Consider the following 27426-nt stretch of genomic DNA (forward strand, 5'->3'; position numbering starts at 1 on the left):
GAAATCAAATTGCAAATCACAGAAAGGGCCTTCTTTTGCTGTATGTTTGTGCCATATCTAAGAGACAATTCACACATTATAGGGGTGGTGGGGGCTTGATTACAAGCCTCTTTTGCCAACGCATCACACAAAGAATTTTTGCGTGGACACCCAGTCTGTCTGTTTAGTGTGAGCTTTACACTTAACCATGGCAGTTTGGAATATTTAATTGGGTATGATGCTGGAGATATTTAAAGATAGCACTACACCAGTACCTGAGAAGAAGCCTCTGCAAGCCCACTGTTCTGTATAAGAGGTAAGAGAATCATGTAAATCTATACACAAAATTCTATCTTTCTGCAATGGGATTGTAATAGCTAACACCAAAGGAGGTGACACAATACAATTGTGGGAAGTATTCTCAAATTTGGGACTTCTGGTAAAGGGCATCGAGCCCACTGCGGGGTTTATTTTCAGATAGGTGCTCATGGTTACATGTGATTGTGTCAACAAGGCAGTAGTTTGTGACACTCTTGAGTGTGACAGAGAAGTCCGAGGTAACTTTAAAACTGCCAGGACTTCCTGGGGTGAGAAAATCTGAATTGGGTGACCCATTACCAAACTTTTCACCTTCTATAAGGCGGTAGCAGCTGCCAGCAATACACGCTCGCGGTCTGTAAAACCCTGCTCTCCGGGGGACAATGTAGTTGACCAAAAGGAACTTATCTACCAGTTTCTGGGTGTTTCTGAGCCAACACTGCAGACATAGCTGTAGCATCAGTCACAGTGTAAAGCAAAAAGGGAGTGGAGTAATCAGGGACTGCCAAAGGGGTGACAGTTTCTAAACTCTTAAGCACTTCTTGTATAGCACAAATATCTGTAGGGAATAAATGCACTGGGCATTTTCCATTTGTAAAGGTAGGACTATAGAAGTGTAATTTGTAATCCATTCTCTGCAAAAGTTAAGGAGCCTGAGAAAACCACGGAGCTCAGTAACTGTTGCCGGGATGGATACCTATTTTATAGCTGCAATTCTTTCTCGTTCCAGGTGGCAGCAGCCACATTATAATACTTGTAACAGCTTAACAGTGCACAGAGTTCCTTGGTTAGGGCAGCTATTAATATCTTTAGATAATTTAAAGTGACGTGGGGTAAAACTGTATTGGTGAAAATTGTATCTGTTTTGGTGCCAATTATTTTTGCCAAAAGTGTTTTTATATCCCCAAGTGCAAGGTTATGTGTAGCTGTTCCAAACCAGTAAAAGTCCATGGAGCATACTTTACTACTGCCCCATTTGTAGCAGCGGCAAAAACTAATGAACAGCTAAGAATTGGTTTATTTTCATGTTTCTCCCAGACCTTTAATCCCATTATATTCCTGCTCCTCTTGTTCCAGGACTCCTTAAGCCCTTTTGATCTGTACCCATGTCTCTGCTTCCCTAATGTCATCTTTTTAAAGGCTGTATATAAAGGAGGAGGAGTGGCCTAGTGGTTAGGGTGGTGGACTTTGATCCTGGGGAACTGAGGAACTGAGTTTGATTCCCGGCACAGGCAGCTCCTTGTGACTCTGGGCAAGTCACTTAACCCTCCATTGCCTGCCGCATTGAGCCTGCCATGAGTGGGAAAAGCGCGGGGTACAAATGTAACAAAAATAAAAATTATTCCTGTGGCTACCACCTATGCTGATTCTTCTGCCCCTGGAAATGGGGGATACAGTTGTTTTGGGGTAGGATCCAGTGGTGCTGAGGGAAGGTTTTTTGTTGTTGTTGTTGTTGTTGCTTGTTGCTCTTTCCCTTAGGGGACTTGAATGTGGGGATGTTATATCCTATGGCCACTAACTGCTTCTCCTTTTGGGCAGAATCATTGTCGGCAGCATCATAGGTTTATGATATAGAGAAGGATTAGCTCTCTCTGGCATATTAAGTCATGCATTTGTAAGGTAGTGAGTAGCCTTAGACCATTTTTCTTCAGAAATTTCTAACCTGCTTTTCATAAAAAGGAACAGAAGGGGAAACACAGGGAAAAACCATTACATAAACAATAAAATTATAAACCAAAAATCAGTAATGGCCGTTGCACTGTTCAGTCCTAATGAGGTCTAGAAAACCACTACTATGTGTCAATTCACTCTTCAGACCTAATGAGGTCCAGAAAACCATTTCTTCCCAGTGGGCCGGAGACTGGACTATTCACCTGGGTTCAGTACTAGGCGAATTATATGCATGGTTATCCGGGTAGACTAATGAACCATCCTCTGCTACCACACTGTGAGCAATAGGGGCAGTAGTTCAGACCCCTGCAGGGAGCCACACTGCTTCCCTCTCTTACATGTAAAAACCTATCCACTGGGGAATACAAATATCTTACTTACCAATTACTATACCAAAATTACTTAGAAATAAAAAGTAAATAATACAAAGCTGGGATAAGCAATTGATTTATTATGATAGAAGCAAGAATAAAACAGACTAGAAATCCAAAAGCTAAGCCAGGCAAATGCAAAGAGAAAAGGTTAGTTGGTGGGTGGGGGTAGACTGCAGCTACCTGGTCCACCAGTTAGAGAAATCTGACCCCCTTTTTCTGCTGATGTTATATTTATACTGGCTAAGGACTGGCTGAAAAATATGTTTACATGGCATCTGTTCAGATGTTCAACCATTACACTGGAGTTCCCCTAACTACTGCTTCTAACCATCTTTTCCATCAGACCTATATCATCACATTTTCCACTGCATGCTCTCTCCTATTATACACTTGTACCTTTTGCACTGTTCCATCACCTCAGTATCTCAACTGTCAAATGTTATGTCTCATATTTCAGAAAAACAGGTCAACTGTCACTAGGTGCAAAAGTCCCTTTTTGTTCTGACCTTTTTGTCAGTGAGCTGGGTTTTTCCAGCAGCGTCACCCTTCTATAGCTCTTCATTGTCCAGTGTCAAAGTTGTCACTCCATAGACCACTCTACTATTAAAGATTGCAGGTTCGCCAAAGATCAAAAAAAGTCTGTTCTCAGTCTAGACAAAATATACCATGCATACACAAACTGTAATCATAAATCAAATGTGTAATTCCAATAATTCTCTTATATTACGTCCTCGTGTTCCCTCTACCCAGTCCTGAGTTTCAAAAGTCTTCTTCAGGAGGAAACAACTACAACCAATATAAATAACTATAAATCATCTTAAAACATTCTCAAATTCACTCCTAGTTCAACTATATTCAGGCTCACGTCTCTACCACATTCTCATATATTTATTTATTTATTAGGATTTATTTACTTCCTTTTTTAAAGGAATTCACTCAAGGCAGTGTGCAGTAAGAATAGATCAAACATGAGCAATAAGCAGTTACAACAGTAAAAATATTCAAATAACAATCCAAAATATAGCCTAGTATACTATTAACAATGTCAACACAATACGTAATAGAACATTTTAATTGATAGTGAAGGGTAAAGCAAAGATGGAACATATAGATAAGTAAGAGAGTAAGAAGAGTTAGAAAGTAAGGTTACTAATTTAAAGAAAGTTGCACATGAGGCCAGACTGATGGTTAAATGTTAACTCAGCTAGGGTAGGAGTGGCTAAACATCTCCTGCTGCAGTATGTGCAGCCCATGTCACTCTTTGTGTGTGTGAGTGAGACTAACAAGTTAGTTAGTTACTTCCATTAATGGCCTGGTTGAAGAGCTAAGCTTTCACCTGCTTCCTGAAGTAGAGATAGTCTTGTGTTAAGTGGAGCCTTTCAGGCAGTACTCAGGGCCATTTCCTTTGAGGGCCTTGAAGATCAGACATAAAATTTTAAATTTAGCCCTGTATTGTGCTGTATTGTGCTGGTAGCCAATGATGTTTTTACAAAAATGGTGTGATGTGGTCATATCGCTTGCAACCTTCTATGAGTCTTGCTGCTGCATTCTGCATTTCTTCAAAATAAAGTCAAAACTCTTAATTAAACTAAATAACTTGGCTGCATACTTAAAGAGGAACCCCAGAACTTCCATAGTGGAGAATCATCAGCCATACTAACTGGCAAAAAAATCCTGAGATTTAAATACCACCAGCCACAGCTGATGATGTCATAGTGTACTACCAATGAAAAATCAGATGGCTCGCACAGTTTACAACCATTCTACCTCTTTATTTAGACCTTTGGGTCTCGCAGTATCCCAACAGAAAATAAATCAGTGTTCCTTACACAAAAGGACTTCTGTGACATTACTGCCCTATGAGAAGTGGATTTGCAATAAAACTAAAAATCCTAAGTCCTGTGCTGTATGGGTTTTTTTTTCCACTCAATGGGCTACCATTGGTGCTTCAAGTCTTCCATGTCTTATATTGCTCAAATGTTCACCTGTACGCAATTTGATGGTCCATCTGGTCTGGCCAATATAATACAGTCTACAAGGGCAAATTATTCAATAAACAATGCATTCACTGATGCAGTCCTTTCTATTTTGCAAATAGAAGTTCTGTTCATTAACAGGAATAATAGTCTGTTTGTATAGCATATTGACAATATATACAATTGCCACACACAGTGAGCTCTAGGGTCAACTGCTGCAGATTTTGGATGAGCCAAGATCTCACCGACATTAGAACTCCACTTATAAGCAAATCTGAGTTCCTCCTTAACGTCTGTGTGAACACTCAAAACATGCCAGTATTTTTGTTTAATAGAGCAAACCATGTGTGCTCGTATAGAATAAGGGAGCAGACAACCCAAAGGTATTTCTCGCTTTTGTGAGCATTCCGCAAACATCCACTCTTTATGCGCATGCAGTGCCCTTTTGTAGGCTCATTTCACGATTACAGAATAAAACAAAACTTTCCTGAATCAAAGTGTTAGCTTGAAGAACATGAACAGGAAGGCAAAATCTAGCATTCTCACAGTCCCTATGTTTATTATTTTCATGTACAGTGGATTCTGGCTCGTAGGGTCACCAGTTATTTGAGACAGCAGTGTATTTGGGGCAAAGGCTAAAGAACAAAAACAAACACATTGAATATAACTAGAATTTGGTTTGCTTATTTGTGGCACCATACCATTTAATTGGATCAGTAACTGTCAAATGGTACACTTGTGATCATTTATACTGAGCGAGGATGAAGTGAAGTGAACACCTAGCTACTGTTGCTCTGTCTTGCAGTGAGTGCGTTTGCGAGTACTGTAGTACTGTTATGTGTGTAGTGAGTTTATTTTATTGTTTTTTAATGTTAAATCACTTCAAAAATGTAAGTACTGATCAATGGAAATACACTAAACTGCCAAACTTGCTTTAGAAAGTTTACACAGATGACATCTAAAATACAGATGAAACAGGCTTATTTTAGCGTGCCACGCTGGATCTTTTCCTGAGCTGCAAACCATGCAACACTGGCACAAAGAAAACAAAGGATCATATGACTGTGTTGTGCTGTTCAAACATGTCAGGAACTGATAAACAAAAGCTATTGGTAATTGGGAAAAGTGCTAAGCCTTGGTGTTTGTGTTGCACCAATTGTTTCAGCTTTAAAGTCAGTACTTTTGTTACTTTTTTTTTGTTTTGTTTTGTTACATTTGTACCCTGCGCTTTCCCACTCATGGCAGGCTCAATCGAGCTTACATATACAGATACTTATTTGTACCTGGGGCAATGGAGGGTTAAGTGACTTGCCCAGAGTCACAAGGAGCTGCCTGTGCCTGAAGTGGGAATCGAACTCAGTTCCCCAGGACCAGAGTCCACCACCCTAACCACTCCTCCACTTGGAAAGTATATCTTTTGTCTTTTGTACATATGAAGTTTATGTGTAACTTCGTATAGTTAGGGCAGCCACTTAGTTGTCTAATCCCATGATCCCGAAAAAGACTGAATCCCAATATCGGATCCACGGGGAGCCTGGATTGATGAGGTCTCAGCTGATGACATTGCTGATGACACTTATTCAGAATTGTTAATTCACAAGAGGATTGTGAAAAGTTGCAAGAGGACCTTATGAGAACTTTGGATGGAGCGGAATATAAATTTGTTAAATAAATGGCAGTTGACATTTAATATGGACAGCTGCAAAGTGATGCACGTAGGAAAAAGGAACCCAAACTATATTTAGATGATGCAAGGTTCCACATTAGGAGTCTCTGCCCAGGAAAAGGATTTAGGTGTCATCATTGATATGTTGAAACCTTCTGCTCAGTGTGCAGCAGCAGCAGCTAAGAAAGCATATAGAATGTTAGGAATTAATAGGAAAGGTGTGGAAAACAAAAATGAGAATATTATAATGCCTCTGTATTTCTCCATAGTGCACCTCAAATACTGTGTGCAATTCTGGTCACCGCATCTCAAAAAAATATATATATATAGTGGAATTAGAAAAGGTACAGAGAAGGACGACAAAAATGATAAAGGGAATGGGACAACTTACCTTTAAGAAAAGACTAAAGAGGCTACGGCTCTTCAGCTTGGAGAAGAGATAGCTATGGGGAAATAATGATAGAGGTCTACAAAATTCCAAGTGGAGTGGAACAGGTAGATGTGAATCACTTGCTTACTCTTTCTAGAAATACAAGGACTAGTGGGTACACAATGAAGCTACTAAGTAGTAAACTCTGTATTTGTTCATACCGATATTGGCGAACGCCTGTACGGTGCTATGTAAGCCACATTGAGTCTGCAAATAGGTGGGAAAATGTGGGATACAAATGTAACAAATAAATAAACTTAGAACAAATCGGAGAAAATATTTCTTCACTCAACATGTAATTAAACTCTGGAATAACACATTAAGGGGCCCTTTTACTAAATTCTGCTGAGGCCACTTTTAGTGTGGCTGTAAAATAGCCACATTTCCCATTTTCTCAGTTAATGGCCACACGCTAATTTCCCCATTAGAGCTTGGCCATTATCGCAGGAGCCCTTACCAAAGCCTATTTTCTAGGCAGTAAGGGCTCTCGCACTAGTCATGCCCTGATGTACCTGTGCTAACCGATTACCACAGAACACGCCTACTCTCCACTCCCAAACACGCCCCAAGCGCTAAAAGAATTAATATTTTTTAGCATGTGGGAAGGGCCAGCTGATCCAAAAACTACTGCAGGATTTCTGAACTCGCTCTGTAGTAGTGCTTTTTAGCATGCAGTAAGCACGTGTTATTGCTTACCACAGCTTAATAAAATGGCCCCTAATTGTTGAGTATGCTTCAAGCTATACATTTATCATGACTGTGTTCTACCATTGTTCTTATTTTAGATGATGCTGGCTCATCCTACACAACGATTTTGAGTCCAGAAGGTATACAGAGATCTTCCAAATACCTGACAGAGTTGGATGTTGTCCTGGATAGATTTGAGACAGTAATCACAAACTACAAGTAAATATCTCACTTTTCTGTACATATATGCAAATTACAGGTTGTGTCCACTTCATAAAATTGGTGCAATTATTGGTTCAGTTGAATATGTAATCTCCTTTAATTCAGAGTTTCCTGAATGAATGTAAGTCGGTAACTAATGTAGAGCCCTGTTTTAGAAAGGACATGGGAAATAAGACGTTCAGGTTGGAACATGGAGAATTCCCACAGTATCTTACAAGAGGCGCTTGTTAAATAGGTGCATGACTGGGGGAGTGATTATTTCCAAAAAGTTAAAAGTACAGAAAATGCATGTGCAACACCCCTTCATGTGCATGGGAGCAGCCTTTTGAAATAGGCAATTACTTCTGATTTCTCCCAGGTGCCCCACACTGGACAGAAGACCCCCCTCCATCCTATCCCATTCCTGGCCTTGCTTGGGAGTCACTGGTGTTCAGTCAGAGCAGGAGTGATGCCTGCTCATGCATGCTGACAGCCCTGGGTTCCAAAAATGGTCACCATGACCCCTAGTTGTAATCTTGTAGTATTACCACTAGGGATCAGCTTGCCAAGTACTGGTCTTTGTTGCCAGTTTGTAATGGTGATAATGTGAGATTATTTCTAGGGCTCGCCGGCATTGCTCCAGCTAGACATCAGGGGCCCCTGGTAAGTTTGGGGATGGGATTGGAGAATGGGGAAGGTATTGGTGGTTCACATCTGTAATGGGAGGGGGGATTCCATGTCTGGGAAAATGATTCGTGAGGAAGAGGGAGCTGGACCTTGGCATTGACACCTGGTCTTTAGAACAGGCACTTTATGGGTGCTTGGGGGCAGGTATAAATACTGACATCTAGATTTTTTTCCTACATAGAATCCTCTGGTAATCTGGGGAATCCACATTGATTATGGTAAGCCCATCTAGGCCACTCTCTCTTTTAACCCCAGCCACACTCCTGACAATGTAAAATGCTGAGAATCACCATGTCCAAATAGCCCCCTTTCTAAAGTGGCTTCCTTAGCATCAACAGCAGATGAGTCTAGAAATTGTGGTTTATGTTAGTCTACCAGCAGTTGGAGATGGAGGGAAACAAACAGAGCTGTGCCTTATAGGACAGTAAGCAATCAATATTCCTTTATCTCCAACAGGTGGTGGACGGTGCTCTCAGCAGCTCCTGGTCTCATTCCTGGATATTAGCTCCTGTTCTGGGTTCCCTGGTTCAGTTGAGATTGGGAGTGTTAGACCAAATTTGATCCCTTTTGGAGTATACATGATGGTGCCAGGTTTCTCCCCCCCCCCCCCCCCCCTTCCTTGCAAAAAAAAAAAAAAAAAAGTGAAGAGCACATTTCCAAAACTCACTCAGTCCATTTTTTGTTAGTTTTGTGCTGTGTGATTAGTTTTGTTCATCAAGGCAAGATTCACTTACTGTAGCTTATTCCTATACCAAAGCTCACTAAGTCCATGAGTTTTGGCAGAGGAATAAGTACATGAATCTTGCCATGAACAAAATTAATCACATAGCTCAAAACTGGCCAAAAAAAAAAAAAAGGGACCGAGTGAGTTTTGGAAAACTGTTCTTCAAATGTCAGCAGCTTTTACTTTACTGTGGAGGTGATTACTGCAGTTGCAGTTCTATCAGGAAAACTACAACTTCTTTTATTGCCGGGGGTAAGGTTGCCTGTACTACTGTGTGCTGGTGAGAACTGCTTTTAATGGGTTTTTTTTTTCTTCACTTTGCTCCACTTGTCAGGCTCCTGGCAGTTTGCAGCACTCCTATGGTGGCAGAGGCAGCTAAGCACTGCTTCTGCTGTGGAGCACAAAGGGCAGTGGTGGGGGCAATATGTCTGCTGTGCTAGATCTTCCTAGATGGCTGCAGAATTGCTGGGTTCTTGGATGGGCTCCTCTGGCTCTCGGTCAGCTCACATGGAGGAAGACTCCCCGTGGTCTCCTCAGGTGCTGATATCAGTTTTTTCAGAGACCACAGGAACGGTAGCCATTTTGGTTTCCTGTATGTCTCACATAACCGCAGAAAATTCGCTATCGGATCTTTGGTCTGTTCGGCCATCAGAGTCTTCTGTTCCCTTTTCCTCAGCCTCTCATGCCTTTTTCTCCGATATTTATTCTGCTTTATCAGGCTTATTTGTTAAGCAAACTCAGTCTGCTGCTGATTCCAGCTGGATCCTGTTGCAAAGAAAAAGAGGTTAGACATCATACCAGATTTGAACACCGAGTCTTTATTCACCTTCTAGGTGTGAAGGTGTTTTTTCTTATAACAGTACAAAGCTATGCAAAAGGTTATTTTACGATGGCTTGGGCTATGCCTCATTTGTTCCCTCTTCTTGCAGAGGATTGGAGAAGCTGAAATTGCCAAAACCCAATGCTTTGTGACAGCAGTCACTAGGAAAATGACTATTGTGGTTGAAGGGGGCATTACCCTTAAGGATTTTCAAGATAGGAAAATCTGCCCTCAAGCTTGCCTTTGAAGTTGCTGCTTTATCTCTTTAGGCTTCAATATATTGCTCATACACAGCTAGCTCTTGCCTTAGTTGGTTACAACAAATTGCTAATTCCCTGGGGGACCCCAGTTCCTCACTTTCCTTTGATTTACCTTCCATGGAGACAAGTTTAGCTTATTTACCAGACATTCTTTATGACCGCCAGGCAAATGGCCTGGATGAAGAGATAGTCTTGTGTCAAGTGGAGCCTTTCAGGGAGTGCATTCCAGAGTGTGGGAGCTATGCGGAGAAGGCTTGCTTGCGGGTATCACTCAAGCCCTTCCATATCTATTCAATCACGATCAGGGTGTAGACTGCAGAAGTCTGACCAGCACAGGTTTGGCTTCCCAATTACCAGTGTTGCCACCCAATCTCTTCTGAGATTCCGTGGATCCATTCCTTCTAAACAGGATTCCTTTGTGTTTCTCCAATGCATGTTTGGAGAGTCTTTGTCACATTCTAGATTGCCCAGGATTTTGGCCTTTTTGCTGTTGTCCCACATTGCATGAAAAATGTAGATAATGTAATCCTGGGATGATAAGAGGGAGGTTTTTTGGGAACATGACTTGGTTTTAGTTTTGAAAATTACTAGCTAAGACACCACTGGTCTCCAATTCTGTGGTATCCTTTTAATGTTTGTAAAATGTCTCCTGGAGGGCCACAGCACCTCGCCAGCCCTACAGCTATACAGTTATAAAAGGCATAAAGGTATCTATTCCACTAATTCCAATCAGTGTTTCTAAGTGAATTACAAATAAGACGCAAGGTACAGATTAATACAAGATAAGACATACTAATAGCAAACCTAATGCTGTCTTAGTAGAATAGAATTTTGAAACGAAATAGTTTTGATATGTAGCTATGTTATTTTTAAAAAAGCTAAGAATATTCTCATTAAGTAGAGTGGACCAAGCATTAGCAGCTTCATAATGTGAACAAGTGCAAAGTGATGCATGTGAGAAAAAGGAACCCGAATTATAGCTACGCCATGCAAGGTTCCACGTTAGGAGTCACGGACCAAGAAAGGGATCTAGGTGTCATTGATGATACGTTGAAACCTTCTGCTCAGTGTGCTGCTGCGGCTAAGAAAGCAAATAGAATGTTAGGTATTATTAGGAAAGGAATGGAAAACAAAAATGAGGACGTTATAATGCCTTTGTATCGCTCCATGGTGCAACCGCACCTCAAATATTGTGTTCAATTCTGGTCGCTGCATCTCATAAAAGATATAGTGGAATTAGAAAAGGTGCAGAGAAGGGCGACGAAAATGATAAAGGGGATGGGATGACTTCCCTATGAGGAAAGGCTAAAGCGGCTAGGTCTCTTCAGCTTGGAGAAAAGGCGGCTGAGAGGAGATATGATAGAGGTCTATAAAATAATGAGTGGAGTTAAACAGATAGATGTGAAGCGTCTGTTTAAGCTTTCCAAAAATACTAGGACTAGGGGGCATGCGATGAAGCTACAATGTAGTAAATTTAAAACGAATCGGAAAAAATGTATCTTTACTCAACGTGTAATTAAACTCTGGAATCCGTTGCCAGAGAATGTGGTAAAGGCAGTTAGCTTAGTGGAGTTTAAAAAAGGTTTGGACGGCTTCCTAAAGGAAAAGTCCATAGACCATTATTAAATGGACTTGGAGAAAATCCACTATTCCTGGGATAAGCAGTATAAAATGTTTTGTACTTTTTTGGGATCTTGCCAGGTATTTGTGACCTGGATTGGCCACTGTTGGAAACAGGATGCTGGACTTGATGGACCTTTGGTCTTTCCCAGTATGGCAATACTTATGTACTTATGTGTAATGCCTTTTGGACAGATTGTGGATAGTGATTAGTCCTTGAGAGGACCTTAGTATCCTTGGAGGTATGTAGAGGATCATCCTATTCCAAGTATTTGGGACCATTTCCTTCGAGGGCCTTGACGATCAGCTAGTTTTAAATTTGGCCTTGTATTGTACTGGTAACCAGTGAAGTTTTTGCAAAAATACTGTGATGTGGTCACATCGCTTGCAACTTTCTATTAGCATTCTTACTGCAGCATTCTAAATCAGTTGGAGCTGGTGCAGGCCCTTTGTATTCAGGATGTAGTGGAGTGCATTACAGCAATCTAGTTGTGTGATGTTATCATGGCATGCACAACTGGGATAAGATTTACCTTCTCGATGTAAGGAGAGAGACAGCAAATAGTAGAAGCAGCTCTTGAAGGTTGCTTGGATTTGGGGAATCATAGTAAGTGTTGAATCTAACTGTATTCCAAGGTTCCTTACTTGGGTTCAGGCAAAGTTTGTGTGTTTAGCCCATTCTTGAATTGATGTTAGACAGGTAATCAGTTTATACAGGGCTGTAGGTAAGTCAGGTTCAGTGGGTATGAGTAGCTGCACATCATCCGCGTAGACGTAGAACTAAGTATCCATTGACCGAATCAGCTCAGCTAGTGGCGTGAGGTAGATACTGAACAGAATAGGTGACAGTATCAATCCCTGTGGTACCCCACAGGTCAGGGCCCATGGTGGTGATGAGTTGCTGCCAAACATTATGGATTGTTGCCTGGGAGTGCACCATTATCGAGTGGGTCTCCACCTGTCTTGACTCTGGGTACTGTTAACAGGCCCTGGGACCGGTCAACATTGGACTTGACACCGAGGAGATGCTCAGATTTGGTGGCTTCCTCATCGGCACTAGGTGACCGAAGTTCTGTGCATCGGGGAAGCCCAAGAAGCTTAAGCATCGGTCTTCCTCGATGCATGGTGCTGGGACACCAAGGTTTTGGTGCACCCCTGGCCCATGACAGCACTGGTGTGGGAAGGAGCAGACTGGGTTCAGTTGCAAGCTGTCTTCTATTGGTCTGTGGCAGCAATTCCCACATGCTACCTGTCGGTAATCCGGAAGTTTCCCCTCTGCCATGTCCCGCCCCCTTTGTTGCAATTTCCTGTTTGTGCCTGGGCAGGACACGGCAAAGGGGAGATTTCTGGGTTAGCAGCAGGCAGCCTGTAGGACTCGCTGCCACTAACCCATAGGGGGCAAGAGATGCTGCACGGGGGGGGGGGGGGGAGGAAGAGATAGGGGCAAGAGATGCTTCCCAGGCGGGGAGAGGGATGAGAGATGCTACACGGGGTAGGGATTGAGGGGTGAGAGATGCTGCATGGAGGTGGGGGAGAGGGGTGAGAGATTTTTTTTTTGTTGTTGTTGCATTTGTATCCCACATTTTCCCACCTATTTGCAGGCTCAATGTTGCTTACAGAGTTTTGTTATATCATAGTCATTACAAGAGGTCAGATTGGTAGTGTACAGAGTTTTGTTATGGCATATTCATTATAGGTAAGTCAGGGTTAAGTACATGAAAAGATAAGGAAGGTTTAGGAAGGATAGTATAGAAGGCGGACTGGACTGTCAAAGCTGGTGGATTCGTAGGTATTTTGTGGGTTATGGGTTCTCTTTGCCTTGTTGAAGAGATGTGTCTTCAGAGATTTACGAAATTTCGTTATTTCGGCAGTAGTTTTCAAGGCAGATGCTGTACGGGGTGGGGGAGAGGGGTGAGAGATGCTGCACGAGGTGGGGGAGAGGGGCAAGAGATGCTGAAGGGGGGAGAAAGAGGCAAGTGATGCTGCATGGGGGGAGAGAGGGGGCGAGAGATGCTCCCCGGGTGGGCGAGAGATGCTCCCCAGGTGGGGGTGAGAGGGGCAAGAGATGCTCCCTGGGGTGGGGGTGAGAAGGGCAAGAGATGCTCCCCTGGGCGGGGGTGAGAGGGGCGAGAGATGCTGCACGGGGCAGAGGAGAGCGGGGCGAGAGATGCTTCCCGTGGGGGGGGGGGGAGAGAGAGGGGTGAGAGAGGCTGCATGGAGGAGAGGGGTGAGATAGGAAGAAATCTTGTATATGAGAATGCAGGGGAAGGAGAAATGCTGTATGGAGGGGATGGGGCGAGAGATATAGGGGTGGATGGGAAGTGAGAAATACGTGGAGGGGGAAGGGTGAGAGAGGGAGAATGTTGGACATAGGGGTGAAGGGGAGAGAGAGATGCTTGACATGACAGTGGAGGGGAGGAAGGGAAAGATGCTGCATGGGGGAGGGGGAAGAGATATTGGACCTGGGGCACAAGGGAGGGGGAGAGAGAGATGGTGGACAGTGGGAGAGAGGCAGAAGTGTTGGACATGATGGAGGAAGGGAGAGAATGTTGCATGGAAGGGGAGAAGAGATATCTGATCTGGGGTACAAGGGAGGGGGAGAGAGAGATGGTGGTGGACAGTGAAAGAGAGGGGGAGATATAGGACATGGGTTTGGATAAGAGACAGGGAGAGATGCACAGGGGGTGGAGAGGGGAGAGAAGGAGATGTTGGACCCAGGAGCAGATGGGAGTGATGGAGAAATGCCGGATAATGGGAGTGAGGAAAGAGGGAGAAATGCTGGACTGTGGGGGTCAGGGCAGGAGGGATGAGAGAAGAGACAGGGAGATGTTAGGCAGGGAGTGAAGAAAGAAAGAGGGAGCAGATACTGTGCTAGAAGAGTGGAGGGAGGAAGATGCTGGGAATGGGGAACCATGTGGGAGAGGCCAAGAGGAAGATGGCAGGAAATGGATGAGAGGATAGTGATTACAGAGGATAGAAATATGGTAATGGGGAGTAGATTAAAGATGAAAGGGAATGGTAGAGCTAGTGGGTGAGAGAAGATGGAAATCTGATAGGTAGCTGTAAAGTAAAAAGGAGGAGAAGGGTGAGAAAGAGGGTGAAATTTGAATTGACTGGCGGAAAAGAAAAAAAGAGGACAGAGCTAAAAAGAAATGATCAGTATGTTAGAAATAGGTGTAGTGAGAGATCGGGCGGCAGAGAAGAGAAAAGAGAAATGGACAGCAGCTTCTTGAAGGAGAATTAGTAGACGGACAGGAAATTGGAACCAACATAATAAAAAAAATAAAACATCCAGACAACAAAGGTAGAAAAAAAAAAAGCATTTTTGAATGTTTTAAATGGAATATGTTAGCTTTGGGAAATGTGCATAGCAAATGTTTTTGCATTGTGTTCAGTAGAAAAGGAAATGCATTTCTATTTTTATTCCTCCATCGGTTATAGTTCATGTTTCTTGGGGTTCTCAAGTTTTATGTAAATATTTTTCTCTGAGGACAAGCAGGCTGCTTCTTCTCACATGTGGGTCGACGTCTGCGTCGGCCCGGGAATCGGACGGCATTTTGCAAGCAAAATATAAAACGTTTTGCCAGAGTCTTCTGGCGCGCGTGCAGCGCGCACTGATTTCCTGCCTGGCGTGTGAGCGTGCCTCTCAGTTTTCTTTTCTCCATGTTGAGGTGCAGTAGAGGGTTTTTTTTTTTTTCTGCGCTCCTCTCAGGCCCGGGAAGAGTCTTTGTCTGTTCCGTGGCTTTTTTGCCTTATTTTTCTTATGTTTTAACAATTTACCGTTTAAAAAAAAAAAAAAAAAAAAGGTACCTGTAGTTTCCTTTATATTTTTTGTCCCTTTTAAAGTTTCCTTTGCCAGCCACACGGTCGGGTTGTTCCCTTCTTTTGTGCCCTTTTTTTTTTTTTAACAGGCACAATCGCGTCTTTTGATTTCGCTGAAGCCATTTTTCCTTCCATGTCATCGAAGACACCCAGCGGCTTCAAACGTTGTACTCGGTGCAACCGGACCATCTCAACACAGCATCTTATAACAAGTCCAAGGTTTCTCTTACAGGAGATTGTAGTAGCTGTTTTGCTACAGGAATCTCTCCTGGACCCAGGTCTTATCATTGTTTTTGTCTAGTAACCTTGACACATCTTCGCTTTCAAACTGTGTACATTCTCTTAGTGTCCTTGTGATGTCTGAGTCAGTGGCACCAACTCTGTCATGGAGGGGAAGAGCGCTCCTTGCTGGATCAGCATGACCTCGAATTCGCAGCTCTCAGCAGAAAGTAAAGATGCAGCTTTCAGGCATTTTAGAGCCTTTAGCTTATGCAGTTCACGGGTCATAACTGACCTGTCAGTGGTCAGAAAAGTGCAAATCAATTCAGGAGGAAGGCGTATCAGGCCGCTATGCTCGCTGCCAAAATCCAGACATACCAGCTCTTCACGAGCATCCACTTGCGGAACTCTCATGGCTGCGTGTCTCTGACCTGGATCATTCGGTCCAGCAGCGGATGGCGGATGGATAACCTTTTTGGTGAGAAAGTAGAGGATCTGGTGACCAGCTCAAGAAGCACAGTGATGCTATGGATTCTCTCTCCCGCCGGGCGTCTTCTGTTACTACCTCCTCATCTAGGAGATTTTTTGCAGGGAAGAGGAGTGCTCCCTAATCCTATGCTAGGCGTAGGTACACTCCTGCTTCTCGGCAGCCTGCCCAGGTTCAGTCCCAGTGTGCTCATTCTTGTCAACAGCATGTGCCTAAAGCCACTGCAGCTCCCCAGCAAAAGCAAGGGACGGGCTTTTGACTGGCTCCAGTTCAGCATAGCCTCTGTAAACGTGTCCGTACCGGACGACTTGCCGGTTGGGGGGAGGTTAAGGTTAATGTTTTTTCACCAAAGGTGGCCTCTTATAGCCTCCGACTGGTGGGTTCTTCAAATTGTCCGGTTAGGATACACCCTCAATGTGGAATCCAAACCTCCAAATTGCCCACCGGGAGCTCAGTCCTACAGCTCCCAGCACAAGCAGGTACTTGCAGAAGAACTCTCCGCCCTTCTACAGGCCCAAGCGGTCAAAACCCGTTCCACCAGGGGAAGAAGGGCTGGGATTCTATCCCAGGTACTTCCTTGTGCAAAAGAAAACGGGGGATGCGTCCCATCCTAGACATAAGGGCCCTGAACAAATTTCTTGTCAGAGAAAAGTTCAGGATGGTTTCCTTAGACACCCTTCTTCCCATGATTCAGGAAAACGATTGGCTATGCTCTGTGGACTTAAAGGATGCTTATACACACATCTCGATACTTCCAGCTCACAGAAAGTATCTTCGATTTCGGCTGGGAACACAGCACTTTCAGTACCGTGTACTGCCTTTTGGCCTGGCGTCTGTGCCCAGAGTATTTACCAAATGCCTAGCTGTAGTTGCAGCATCGCTACGCAGACTGGGAGTGCACGTGTTTCCTTATCTCGACCATTGGCTGGTGAAGAGCACCTCCAAGGAGGGTGCTCTGGAGTCCATGCGAATGACTATTCAGGTGCTAGAGCTACTGGGGTTTGTCATAAATTATCCCAAGTCCCATCTCACCCCAGTCCAAAAATTGGAATTTATTGAAGCCCTGTTGAACACTCAGACAGCTCAAGCTTATCTTCCCAAGACAAGGGCGGACAACCTTCTGTCCCTGGTGTCCAGGGTTCGAGCATCTCAGCAGGTCACGGCTCGGCAGATGTTGAGACTTCTGGGGCACATAGCCTCCACAGTTCATGTCATGCCCATGGCACGTCTACATATGAGATCAGCTCAATGGACCCTAGCTTCCCAGTGGCTTCAAGCTGCGGGGGATCTAGAGGATGTAATCCAACTGTCCACCGACTTTCGGAGTTCTCTTCAGTGGTGGACGATTCGATTCAATTTGACCATGGAGCGACCATTCCAAGTTCCTCAGCCACGGAAAGTGCTGACGACGGATGCATCTCTCCTGGGATAGGGAGCTCATGTAGATGGGCTCCACACTCAGGGAGCCTGGTCCTTTCAGGAAAGAGGTCTGCAGATCAACCTCCTGGAATTAAGAGCGATCTGGAATGCTCTAAAGGCTTTCAGAGATCAGCTGTCCAACCAAGTGATCTTAATTCAGACAGACAATCAGGTTGCCATGTTTTACACCAACAAGCAGGGGGGCACCGGATCTCACCCTCTGTGTCAGGAAGCCGTCCAGATGTGGCTTTGGGCTTGTCGTCACGGCATGTTTCTCCAAGCCACTTATCTGGCAGGCGTAAACAACAGTCTGGCCAACAGGTTGAGCAGGATTATGCAACCTCACGAGTGATCACTGAACATGGGCGTAGTCCACAAGATCTTCTGAGCGTGGGGCACCCCCTCGGTGGATCTTTTTGCCACTCAGATCAATCACAAGGTCCCTCAGTTCTGTTCCAGGCTTCAGGCCCATGACACACTAGCGTCAGATGCCTTTCTCCTACATTGGGGGACAGGCCTTCTGTATGCATATCCTCCCATGCCTCTAGTAGGGAAGACTTTGCTGAAACTCAAGCAAGACTGCGGAACCATGATTCTCATTGCTCCCTTCTGGCCGCGTCAGATTTGGTTCCCTCTTCTTCTGGAGTTGTCCTCCAAGGAACCATGGAGATTGGAGTGTTTTCCAACGCTCATCGCCCAGAACGAGGGGTCACTTCTACATCCCAACCCCCAGTCTCTGGCTCTCATGGCTTAGAATTCATCTCCTTGGGTCTTTCAGAGGGTGTCTCCTGAGTCTTGGTTGCTTCCAGAAAAGATTCCACGAAGAAGTGTTACTTTTTCAAATGGAGGAGGTTTGCCGTCTGGTGTGACAGCAAGGGCCTAGATCCTCTTTCTTGTCCTACACAGACCCTGCTCGAATACCTTCTACACTTGTCAGAGTCTGGTCTCAAGACTAACTCCGTAAGAGTTCACCTTAGTGCAAATATTGCTTATCATTGCTGTGTAGAGGGTAAGCCTATCTCTGGACAGCCTTTAGTTGTTTGCTTCATGAGAGGTTTGCTTTTGTCAAAGCCCCCGGGATCTCAGCGTCATTCTCACCCAGCTGATGAAAGCTCCTTTTGAGCCACTGAATGCCTGCCATCTGAAGTTCTTGACCTGGAAGGTCATTTTCTTGGTGGCTGTTACTTCAGCTCGTAGGGTCAGTGAGCTTCAGGCCTTAGTAGTACATGCACCTTATATCAAATTTCATCACAACAGAGTAGTCCTCCGCATGCACCCAAGTTCCTGCCAAAGGTGGTGTCAGAGTTCCATCTGAACCAGTCAGTTGTCTTGCCAACATTCTTTCCCCGTCCTCATACCCGTCCTGGCGAAAGCAGTTTGCACACCATGGACTGCAAGTGAGCATTGACCTTTTACGTGGAGCGGACAAAGCCCTTTAGAAAGTCCGCCCAGCTGTTTGTTTCTTTCGATCCCAACAGGAGGGGAGTCGCCATCAGGAAAATGCACAATCTCAAATTGGCTAGCAGATTGCATTTCCTTCACTTATGCCCAAGCTGGGTTGACTCTAGAGGGCCATGTCATGGATCACAATGTCAGAGCCATGACTGCGTCAGTGGCCCACTTAGTCAGCCTCCATTGAAGAGATTTGCAAGGCTGCAATGTGGTCAGTCGGTTTGGGCAGTCAATGCTGCAGAATCTGTTCGGGGTTTAGAATTCAACTCCACCCCCCTAGATCCATTTTTGTTCTGTTCCAGGCTGCACTCTCAGTTAGTTTATGGTTTCAGGTCAATCTAAGTTATATCCTCGCCGTTGCGAGGCCCAATTGACCAATGTTCACTGTTTTGAGTGAGCCTGGTTGCTAGGGATACCCCACATGTGAGAACAAGCAGCCTGCTTGTCCTCGGAGAAAGCGAAGATACTTACCTGTAGCAGGTATTCTCCGAGGCCAAGCAGGCTGCTTGTTCTCACTGATGGGTTGACGTCCTCGGCAGCCCCCTCCATCGGAAAGTTTACTAGCAAAGGCCTTTGCTAGTCCTCGCGCGCCCATGCGCACCGCGCATGCGCGGCCGTCTTCCCGCCCGAAACCGGCTCGAGCCGGCCAGTCTTCTTTCGTCCGCACTCGGTACGGTTGTGTTACGCCGTTCGTGCCCCAGAGAGTCGACCTCGCGCGTCCTTTTCGATGTGTTTTTGTCCTTTTTTTCCTTGAAAAAGTTCGGGAAGCGCTCCGGTAGTGTTCCGGAAGACCCTTTCGGGTTTTCTGCCCTTCCCGTATTTCTCAGTTTTTGCCCCGTAAGTTTTCTTTCGTTGTCGGGGTAGGCCTCTTTTGGCCTCGGTCGAGATTTTTCTCCCTCTAAATTTTGGTGCTTCAATTTTCGCCATTTCGGCTTTTGATTTCGCCGGCGTGATTTTTCCACCCATGACATCGAAGCCTTCCAGCGGCTTCAAGAAGTGCACCCAGTGCGCCCGGGTAATCTCGCTCACTGATAGGCACTCTGCGTGTCTTCAGTGTCTAGGGGCCCAGCACCGCCCTCAGAACTGCAGTCTGTGTTCCCTGTTACAAAGGCGGACTCAGGTAGCGAGATTAGCCCAGTGGAACGTTTTGTTCTCGGGCTCTTCGTCAGCATCGGCACCGGAGGCATCGAGTGCATCGACGTCGTCAGCGTCCGGACCATCTTCCTTGGCTGCCGCTCCATCGACTGCATCGAGGCATCGGACCTCTGCATCGGCGCCGAGGCATCGGGCGACTGTATCGACGTCGGTGGTACCGAGACTTCGTCTGCTGATGTCGTCGGACAGAGGTGCATCGTCAGGAGTGCAGGTGAGGGCTGTCCATTCCCCTGCTGGTGGCGGTGAGCCTTCGGGTGGGTCTCCTCCTACCCTGAGGGCTCCTGCGGTACAGCCCCCCCGGGATCGACCCTCTTCGGTCTCGGCCCCGAGGAAGCGACGGATGGATTCTACGTCCTCCTCGTCGGTGCCGGGGAGCTCCAGTGACATGCTTCGGAAGAAGTCGAAGAAGCATCGACACCGGTCTCCTCCCCATGTCGGCACCGAGAGCTCTGGGTCGCCGAGGGATTCGGCACCCAGCAGGCATCGGCACCGAGAGGACCGCTCACCCTCTGTTCAGGAGGTGTCGATGCGCTCCACTCTGGACAGCCCGGAACAGCCTCCTCGCCCGGAACAGGTTCTGACGTCGACGCCTGCATCGGCCTCTCAGCCTTTCTCTGCAGCCGCTCTAAACGAGAGCCTCCGGGCCGTTCTCCCAGAGATTCTGGGAGAGCTGTTGCGCCCTACCCCTCCGGTACCGGCGGTGCTTACGCCTCCGGTACCGTCGAGCGTGGCGCCGGCTGGCCCATCGCCCAGGTTGAGGTCCCCGACGTCGGTACCGCATGCGGTGCCGACCGCGGCCACCTCCCAGGAAGGCTCCCCGACTACGTCGGCGGAGGGAGCTTCGCCGATGCGGGCGAGGGAGTCTACCTCTCGACGCCCCCACCGTGGACGGGGTTCCACCGAGTCGAGCAGGGCGAGGTTGCAGACACAGGTTCGTGAACTTGTGTCTGACACCGAGGGTGAGGCCTCGTGGGAGGAAGAGGAGGACCCCAGATATTTCTCTGACGAGGAGTCTGAGGGTCTTCCTTCTGATCCCACTCCCTCTCCTGAGAGACAGCTTTCTCCTCCCGAGAGTCTGTCTTTTGCTTCCTTTGTCCGGGAGATGTCTACGGCCATCCCCTTCCCGGTGGTTGTGGAGGACGAGCCCAGGGCTGAAATGTTTGAGCTCCTGGACTATCCTTCTCCACCTAAGGAAGCGTCCACTGTTCCCTTGCACCATGTCCTGAAAAAGACATTGCTTGCGAACTGGACCAAGCCACTAACTAATCCCCACATTCCCAAGAAGATTGAGTCCCAGTACCGGATCCATGGGGACCCAGAGCTGATGCGCACTCAGTTGCCTCATGACTCTGGAGTTGTGGATCTGGCCCTAAAGAAGGCTAAGAGTTCTAGGGAGCATGCTTCGGCGCCCCCGGGTAAAGACCCTAGAACCTTGGACTCCTTTGGGAGGAAGGCCTACCATTCTTCTATGCTCGTGGCCAAGATCCAGTCTTACCAGCTCTACACGAGCATACACATGCAGAACAATGTGCGGCAGTTGGCGGGCTTGGTTGATGCTCTTCCCCCTGAGCAAGCCAAGCCTTTTCAGGAGGTGGTCAGGCAGCTGAAGGCGTGCAGAAAATTCCTGGCCAGAGGAGTTTATGACACTTTTGATGTTGCGTCCAGGGCCGCTGCTCAAGGTGTGGTGATGCGCAGGCTCTCATGGCTGCGTGCCGCCGACCTGGAGAATAGACTCCAGCAGCGGATTGCGGACTTGCCTTGCCGTGCGGACAACATTTTTGGAGAAAGTCGAGCAGGTGGTAGAGTCTCTCCACCAGCGGGACACCGCATTCGACAAGTTCTCCCGCCGGCAGCCTTCAGCCTCTACCTCTACAGGTAGACGATTTTTCGGGGGAAGGAAGACTGGTCCCTATGCTTCTGGTAAGCGTAGGTACAATCCTCCTTCCCGACAGCCTGCGGCCCAGGCTAAGCCCCAGCGCGCTTGCTCTCGTCAGCAGCGTGCGCCTCAGCAAGGCCCCGCGGCTCCCCAGCAAAAGCAAGGGGCGAGCTTTTGACTGGCTCCAGCAGAGCATAGCCGACATCCAAGTGTCAGTGCCGGGCGACCTGCCGGTCGGGGGGAGGTTGAAAGCTTTTCACCAAAGGTGGCCTCTCATAACCTCCGATCAGTGGGTTCTCCAAATAGTCCGGCAGGGTTACACCCTCAATTTGGCATCAAAACCTCCAAATTGTCCACCGAGGGCTCAGTCTTACAGCTTCCAACACAAGCAGGTATTTGTAGAGGAACTCTCCGCCCTTCTCAGCGCCAATGCGGTCGAGCCCGTGCCATCCGGGCAAGAAGGGCTGGGATTCTATTCCAGGTACTTCCTTGTGGAAAAGAAAACAGGGGGGATGCGTCCCATCCTAGACCTAAGGGCCCTGAACAAATATCTCGTAAAAGAAAAGTTCAGGATGCTTTCCCTGGGCACCCTTCTCCCCATGATTCAGCAAAACGATTGGCTATGCTCTCTGGACTTGAAGGATGCCTACACACACATCCCGATACTGCCAGCTCACAGACAGTATCTGCGATTTCAGTTGGGCGCACGCCACTTCCAGTACTGTGTGCTACCCTTTGGGCTCGCCTCTGCGCCCAGGGTGTTCACAAAGTGCCTAGCTGTGGTAGCAGCGGCACTTCGCAGGCTGGGGGTGCACGTGTTCCCATATCTCGACGATTGGCTGGTGAAGAACACATCCGAGGCAGGAGCCCTGCAGTCCATGCAGATGACTATTCGCCTCCTGGAGCTACTGGGGTTTGTGATAAATTACCCAAAGTCCCATCTTCTCCCAGTGCAGAAACTCGAATTCATAGGAGCCCTGCTGGATTCTCGGACGGCTCGCGCCTATCTCCCAGAGGCGAGAGCCAACAATTTGTTGTCCCTCGTCTCGCGGGTGCGTGCGTCCCAGCAGATCACAGCTCGGCAGATGTTGAGATTGCTGGGCCACATGGCCTCCACAGTTCATGTGACTCCCATGGCCCGCCTTCACATGAGATCTGCTTAATGGACCCTAGCCTCCCAGTGGTATCAGGCCGCTGGGGGTCTAGAGGACGTGATCCACCTGTCCACGAGTTTTCTCAAATCCCTGTATTGGTGGACGATTTGCTCCAATTTGACTCTGGGACGTCCCTTCCAAATTCCTCAGCCACAAAAAGTGCTGACCATGGATGCGTCTCTCCTGGGATGGGGAGCTCATGTCGATGGGTTTCACACCCAAGGAAGTTGGTCCCTCCAAGAACGCGATCTACAGATCAATCTTCTGGAGTTGCAAGCGATCTGGAACGCTCTGAAGGCTTTCAGAGATCGGCTGTCCCACCAAATTATCCAAATTCAGACAGACAACCAGGTTGCCATGTACTATGTCAACAAGCAGGGGGGCACCGGATCTCGCCCCCTGTGTCAGGAAGCCGTCAGCATGTGGCTCTGGGCTCGCCGTCAAGGCATGGTGCTCCAAGCCACATATCTGGCTGGCGTAAACAACAGTCTGGCCGACAGACTGAGCAGGATTATGCAACCTCACGAGTGGTCGCTCAACTCCAGAGTGGTGCGCCAGATCTTCCAAGCGTGGGGCACCCCCTTGGTGGATCTCTTCGCATCTCGAGCGAACCACAAAGTCCCTCAGTTCTGTTCCAGGCTTCAGGCCTCCGGCAGACTAGCATCGGATGCCTTTCTCCTGGATTGGGGGGAGGGCCTGCTGTATGCTTATCCTCCCATCCCTCTGGTGGGGAAGACTTTGTTGAAACTCAAGCAAGACCGAGGCACCATGATTCTGATTGCTCCTTTTTGGCCGCGTCAGATCTGGTTCCCCCTTCTTCTGGAGTTATCCTCCGAAGAACCGTGGAGATTGGAGTGTTTTCCGACCCTCATCACACAGGACGAGGGGTCGCTTCTGCATCCCAACCTCCAGTCTCTGGCTCTCACGGCCTGGATGTTGAGGGCGTAGACTTTGCCTCTTTGGGTCTGTCAGAGGGTGTCTCCCGCATCTTGCTTACTTCCAGGAAAGACTCCACTAAGAGAAGTTACTTCTTCCATTGGAGGAGGTTTGCCGTCTGGTGTGACAGCAAGGCCCTAGATCCTCGCTCTTGTCCTACACAGACCCTGCTTGAATACCTTCTGCACTTGTCTGAGTCTGGTCTCAAGACCAACTCTGTAAGGGTTCACCTTAGTGCAATCAGTGCATACCATTGCCGTGTGGAAGGTAAGCCGATCTCAGGACAGCCTTTAGTTGTTCGCTTCATGAGAGGTTTGCTTTTGTCAAAGCCCCCTGTCAAGCCTCCTACAGTGTCATGGGATCTCAATGTCGTTCTCACCCAGCTGATGAAACCTCCTTTTGAGCCACTGAATTCCTGCCATCTGAAGTACTTGACCTGGAAGGTCATTTTCTTGGTGGCAGTTACTTCAGCTCGTAGAGTCAGTGAGCTTCAGGCCCTGGTAGCCCAGGCCCCTTACACCAAATTTCATCATAACAGAATAGTCCTCCGCACTCACCCTAAGTTCTTGCCAAAGGTCGTGTCGGAGTTCCATCTGAACCAGTCAATTGTCTTGCCAACATTCTTTCCCCGTCCTCATTCCTGCCCTGCTGAACGTCAGCTGCACACATTGGACTGCAAGAGAGCATTGGCCTTCTATCTGGAGCGGACACAGCCCCACAGACAGTCCGCCCAATTGTTTGTTTCTTTTGATCCCAATAGGAGGGGAGTGGCTGTAGGGAAACGCACCATATCCAATTGGCTAGCAGATTGCATTTCCTTCACTTACGCCCAGGCGGGGCTGGCTCTTGAGGGTCATGTCACGGCTCATAATGTTAGAGCCATGGCTGCGTCGGTAGCCCACTTGAAGTCAGCCTCCATTGAAGAAATTTGCAAAGCTGCAACGTGGTCATCTGTCCACACATTCACATCTCATTACTGCCTGCAGCAGGATACCCGACGCGACAGTCGGTTCGGGCAGTCAGTTCTTCAGAACCTGTTTGGGCTTTAGGATCCAACTCCACCCCCCGAGGGCCCTGTTTGTTCTGTTCCAGGCTGCACTCTCAGTTAGTTGGTAAATTTTTTAGGTCAATCTCAGTTATGTCCTCGCCGTTGCGAGGCCCAATTGACCATGGTTGTTGTTTTGAGTGAGCCTGGGGGCTAGGGATACCCCATCAGTGAGAACAAGCAGCCTGCTTGTCCTCGGAGAAAGCGAATGCTACATACCTGTAGAAGGTATTCTCCGAGGACAGCAGGCTGATTGTTCTCACAAACCCGCCCGCCTCCCCTTTGGAGTTGTCTTCCCTTGAAGTGTATTGTCTTGCTACATACTGGACTGGCCGGCTCGAGCCGGTTTCGGGCGGGAAGACGGCCGCGCATGCGCGGTGCGCATGGGCGCGCGAGGACTAGCAAAGGCCTTTGCTAGTAAACTTTCCGATGGAGGGGGCTGCCGAGGACGTCAACCCATCAGTGAGAACAATCAGCCTGCTGTCCTCGGAGAATACCTTCTACAGGTATGTAGCATTCACTTTCTCCAAGGACAGCAGGCTGATTGTTCTCACAAACCCGCTTACCTCCCCTTTGGAGTTATTTGTTTCTTTTTATGTTTTTTTATTTAACTGAGGAACGTGTTCACGCGACGGGTGGGAAATCGCTGCACGCGCACCAGAACATTCTGGCAAAACTTTTTATATTTTGCTTGAAAGTGCTGATTCCTGGGCCGATGCAGACGTCGACCCACATGTGAGAACAATCAGCCTGCTGTTCTTGGAGAATACCTGCTACAGGTAAGTATCTTCGCTTTATGACTCTCTGAGATTCCTAGATGTTCGCCGGGCTCTGATTAGGTATCTTCGGGTCACTAATGATTTCTATTGCTCTGATCATCTTTTCATCATTTGCAGTTTCTAATATGGGATCCCCTGCTTCTAAGCCTACCATCACTCATTGGCTCAAAGAAACCATTTCTTTGACTTACATTCATCCAGAAAGCAGCCACCTGGTTTGTTGAGGGCTCACTCTACAAGAGCTCTATCTACTTTTGATGACATTTGTAGATTGGCTACTTGGTTGTTTGTTTCTTTTTATATTTTTTCCAAACATTCAGGCTAGATATTTGAACTAGGTCAGAATCCTCCTTTGGGGCCTCTGTTCTTTTGGTGGTAGTTTTTGTTTCCCACCCTACTTATTTGTTGGTGATGCTAAGGAAGGAAAAAATTGTCTTAACCTGATTAATTTTCTTTCCTTTAATCATAACAAATGAATGCAGAAATGTTTCTCCAGTTTGGCTATGGGGTTCTTCAATTGTTGAATGTTTTAATTCATTGTTTGAGGAAGGAGAATTGTGGAGGAGTAGCCTAATGGGTAGTGCAGTGGGCTGAGAACCTGGGGAACTGGGTTCAATGCTCACTGCAGCTCCTTGTGACCCTGGGCAAGTTGCTTAACCCTCCATTGTCCCAGGTACAGAAACAGATTGTGATTCCAGCAGGGACAGAGAAAGTACCTGCATAGAAAATGTAAACTGCTTTGGTTGTACCACAGAAAGATGGTATATCAAGTCCATTAGTCCATTACCCTTTACCCTTTTCTTGTTATCTGTGTGTTTCTGCTTTGTTAGTGAAATAGTGACTGAACTAGATGCTCACCATCCTAAAAGGCAGAGCTCAGTTTGTTTCCCTCTTTTTCCACCTGTTGGTAAATGGGCATAACCCTCAATTTCTAGACCCATCTGTTGTGATTAAAGAAGATAAAATGATCAGGTAAGATACTTTTCCTTTTACTACTAATCATTTCTATAGTGCTGCTAGGCTTATGCAGTGCTGTATGCATTTTATTCAGGCATTTTCTCTGTCCCTAGAGGGCTCACAATCTTAAGTTTTGTACACGTGTACCAATCTTCAAATTTATTCACGTGCTATTTAAAAGTGAGAGTGCTTCTAAAATAAAGACCATAATATGTGGTTTATAATAACAGGGAATGTATATTTGACTCTTTTTGTTGCATTTAACTTGATAGTGGGGAGGAGATCTTAGGGTTCTTTCAAATTTTTATTGTTTAGCTTGTATAGTGGATCTTGTGTGAAAGTATTCTGAAGATAGTCTCTCCTATGTGGCAGCATAATTCGCTTTAAGAAGAATATGATATAGTGGGAGAAAACTCCCAAACTGATCTAACTTTATTTTCCGGAAAAGTTATTTACAAGCTTTCAAAACTTTGGGCTGAGTATTGTGATAACATAGTAACATAGTAGATGACGGCAGAAAAAGACCTGCACGTCCATCCAGTCTGCCAAAAAGATAAACTCATGTGCTACTTTTTGTGTATACCTTACCTTGATTTGTACCTGTCCTTTTCAGGGCACAGACCGTATAAGTCTGCCCAGCACTATCCCCGCCTCCCAACCACCAGCCCCGCCTCCCACCACCGGTTCTGGCACAGACCGTATAAGTCTGCCC

General features: G+C 46.7%; 1 protein-coding gene across 3 annotated transcripts in view; it reads left to right on the forward strand.

Annotated features, from left to right (window-relative positions):
* CENPU (centromere protein U) overlaps positions 1-27426 on the forward strand; it is a 141960-nt gene that overhangs the window by 51385 nt on the left and 63149 nt on the right. For all 3 annotated transcript variants that reach the window (XM_030192655.1, XM_030192653.1, XM_030192654.1), the window contains exon 7: positions 7200-7320. In XM_030192655.1, the coding sequence (XP_030048515.1) occupies positions 7200-7320 (121 nt within the window). The remainder of the gene's footprint in view (positions 1-7199; positions 7321-27426) is intronic.

This window comes from Microcaecilia unicolor, chromosome 2 (assembly GCF_901765095.1).
Source record: "Microcaecilia unicolor chromosome 2, aMicUni1.1, whole genome shotgun sequence".
Taxonomy (NCBI): domain Eukaryota; kingdom Metazoa; phylum Chordata; class Amphibia; order Gymnophiona; family Siphonopidae; genus Microcaecilia; species Microcaecilia unicolor.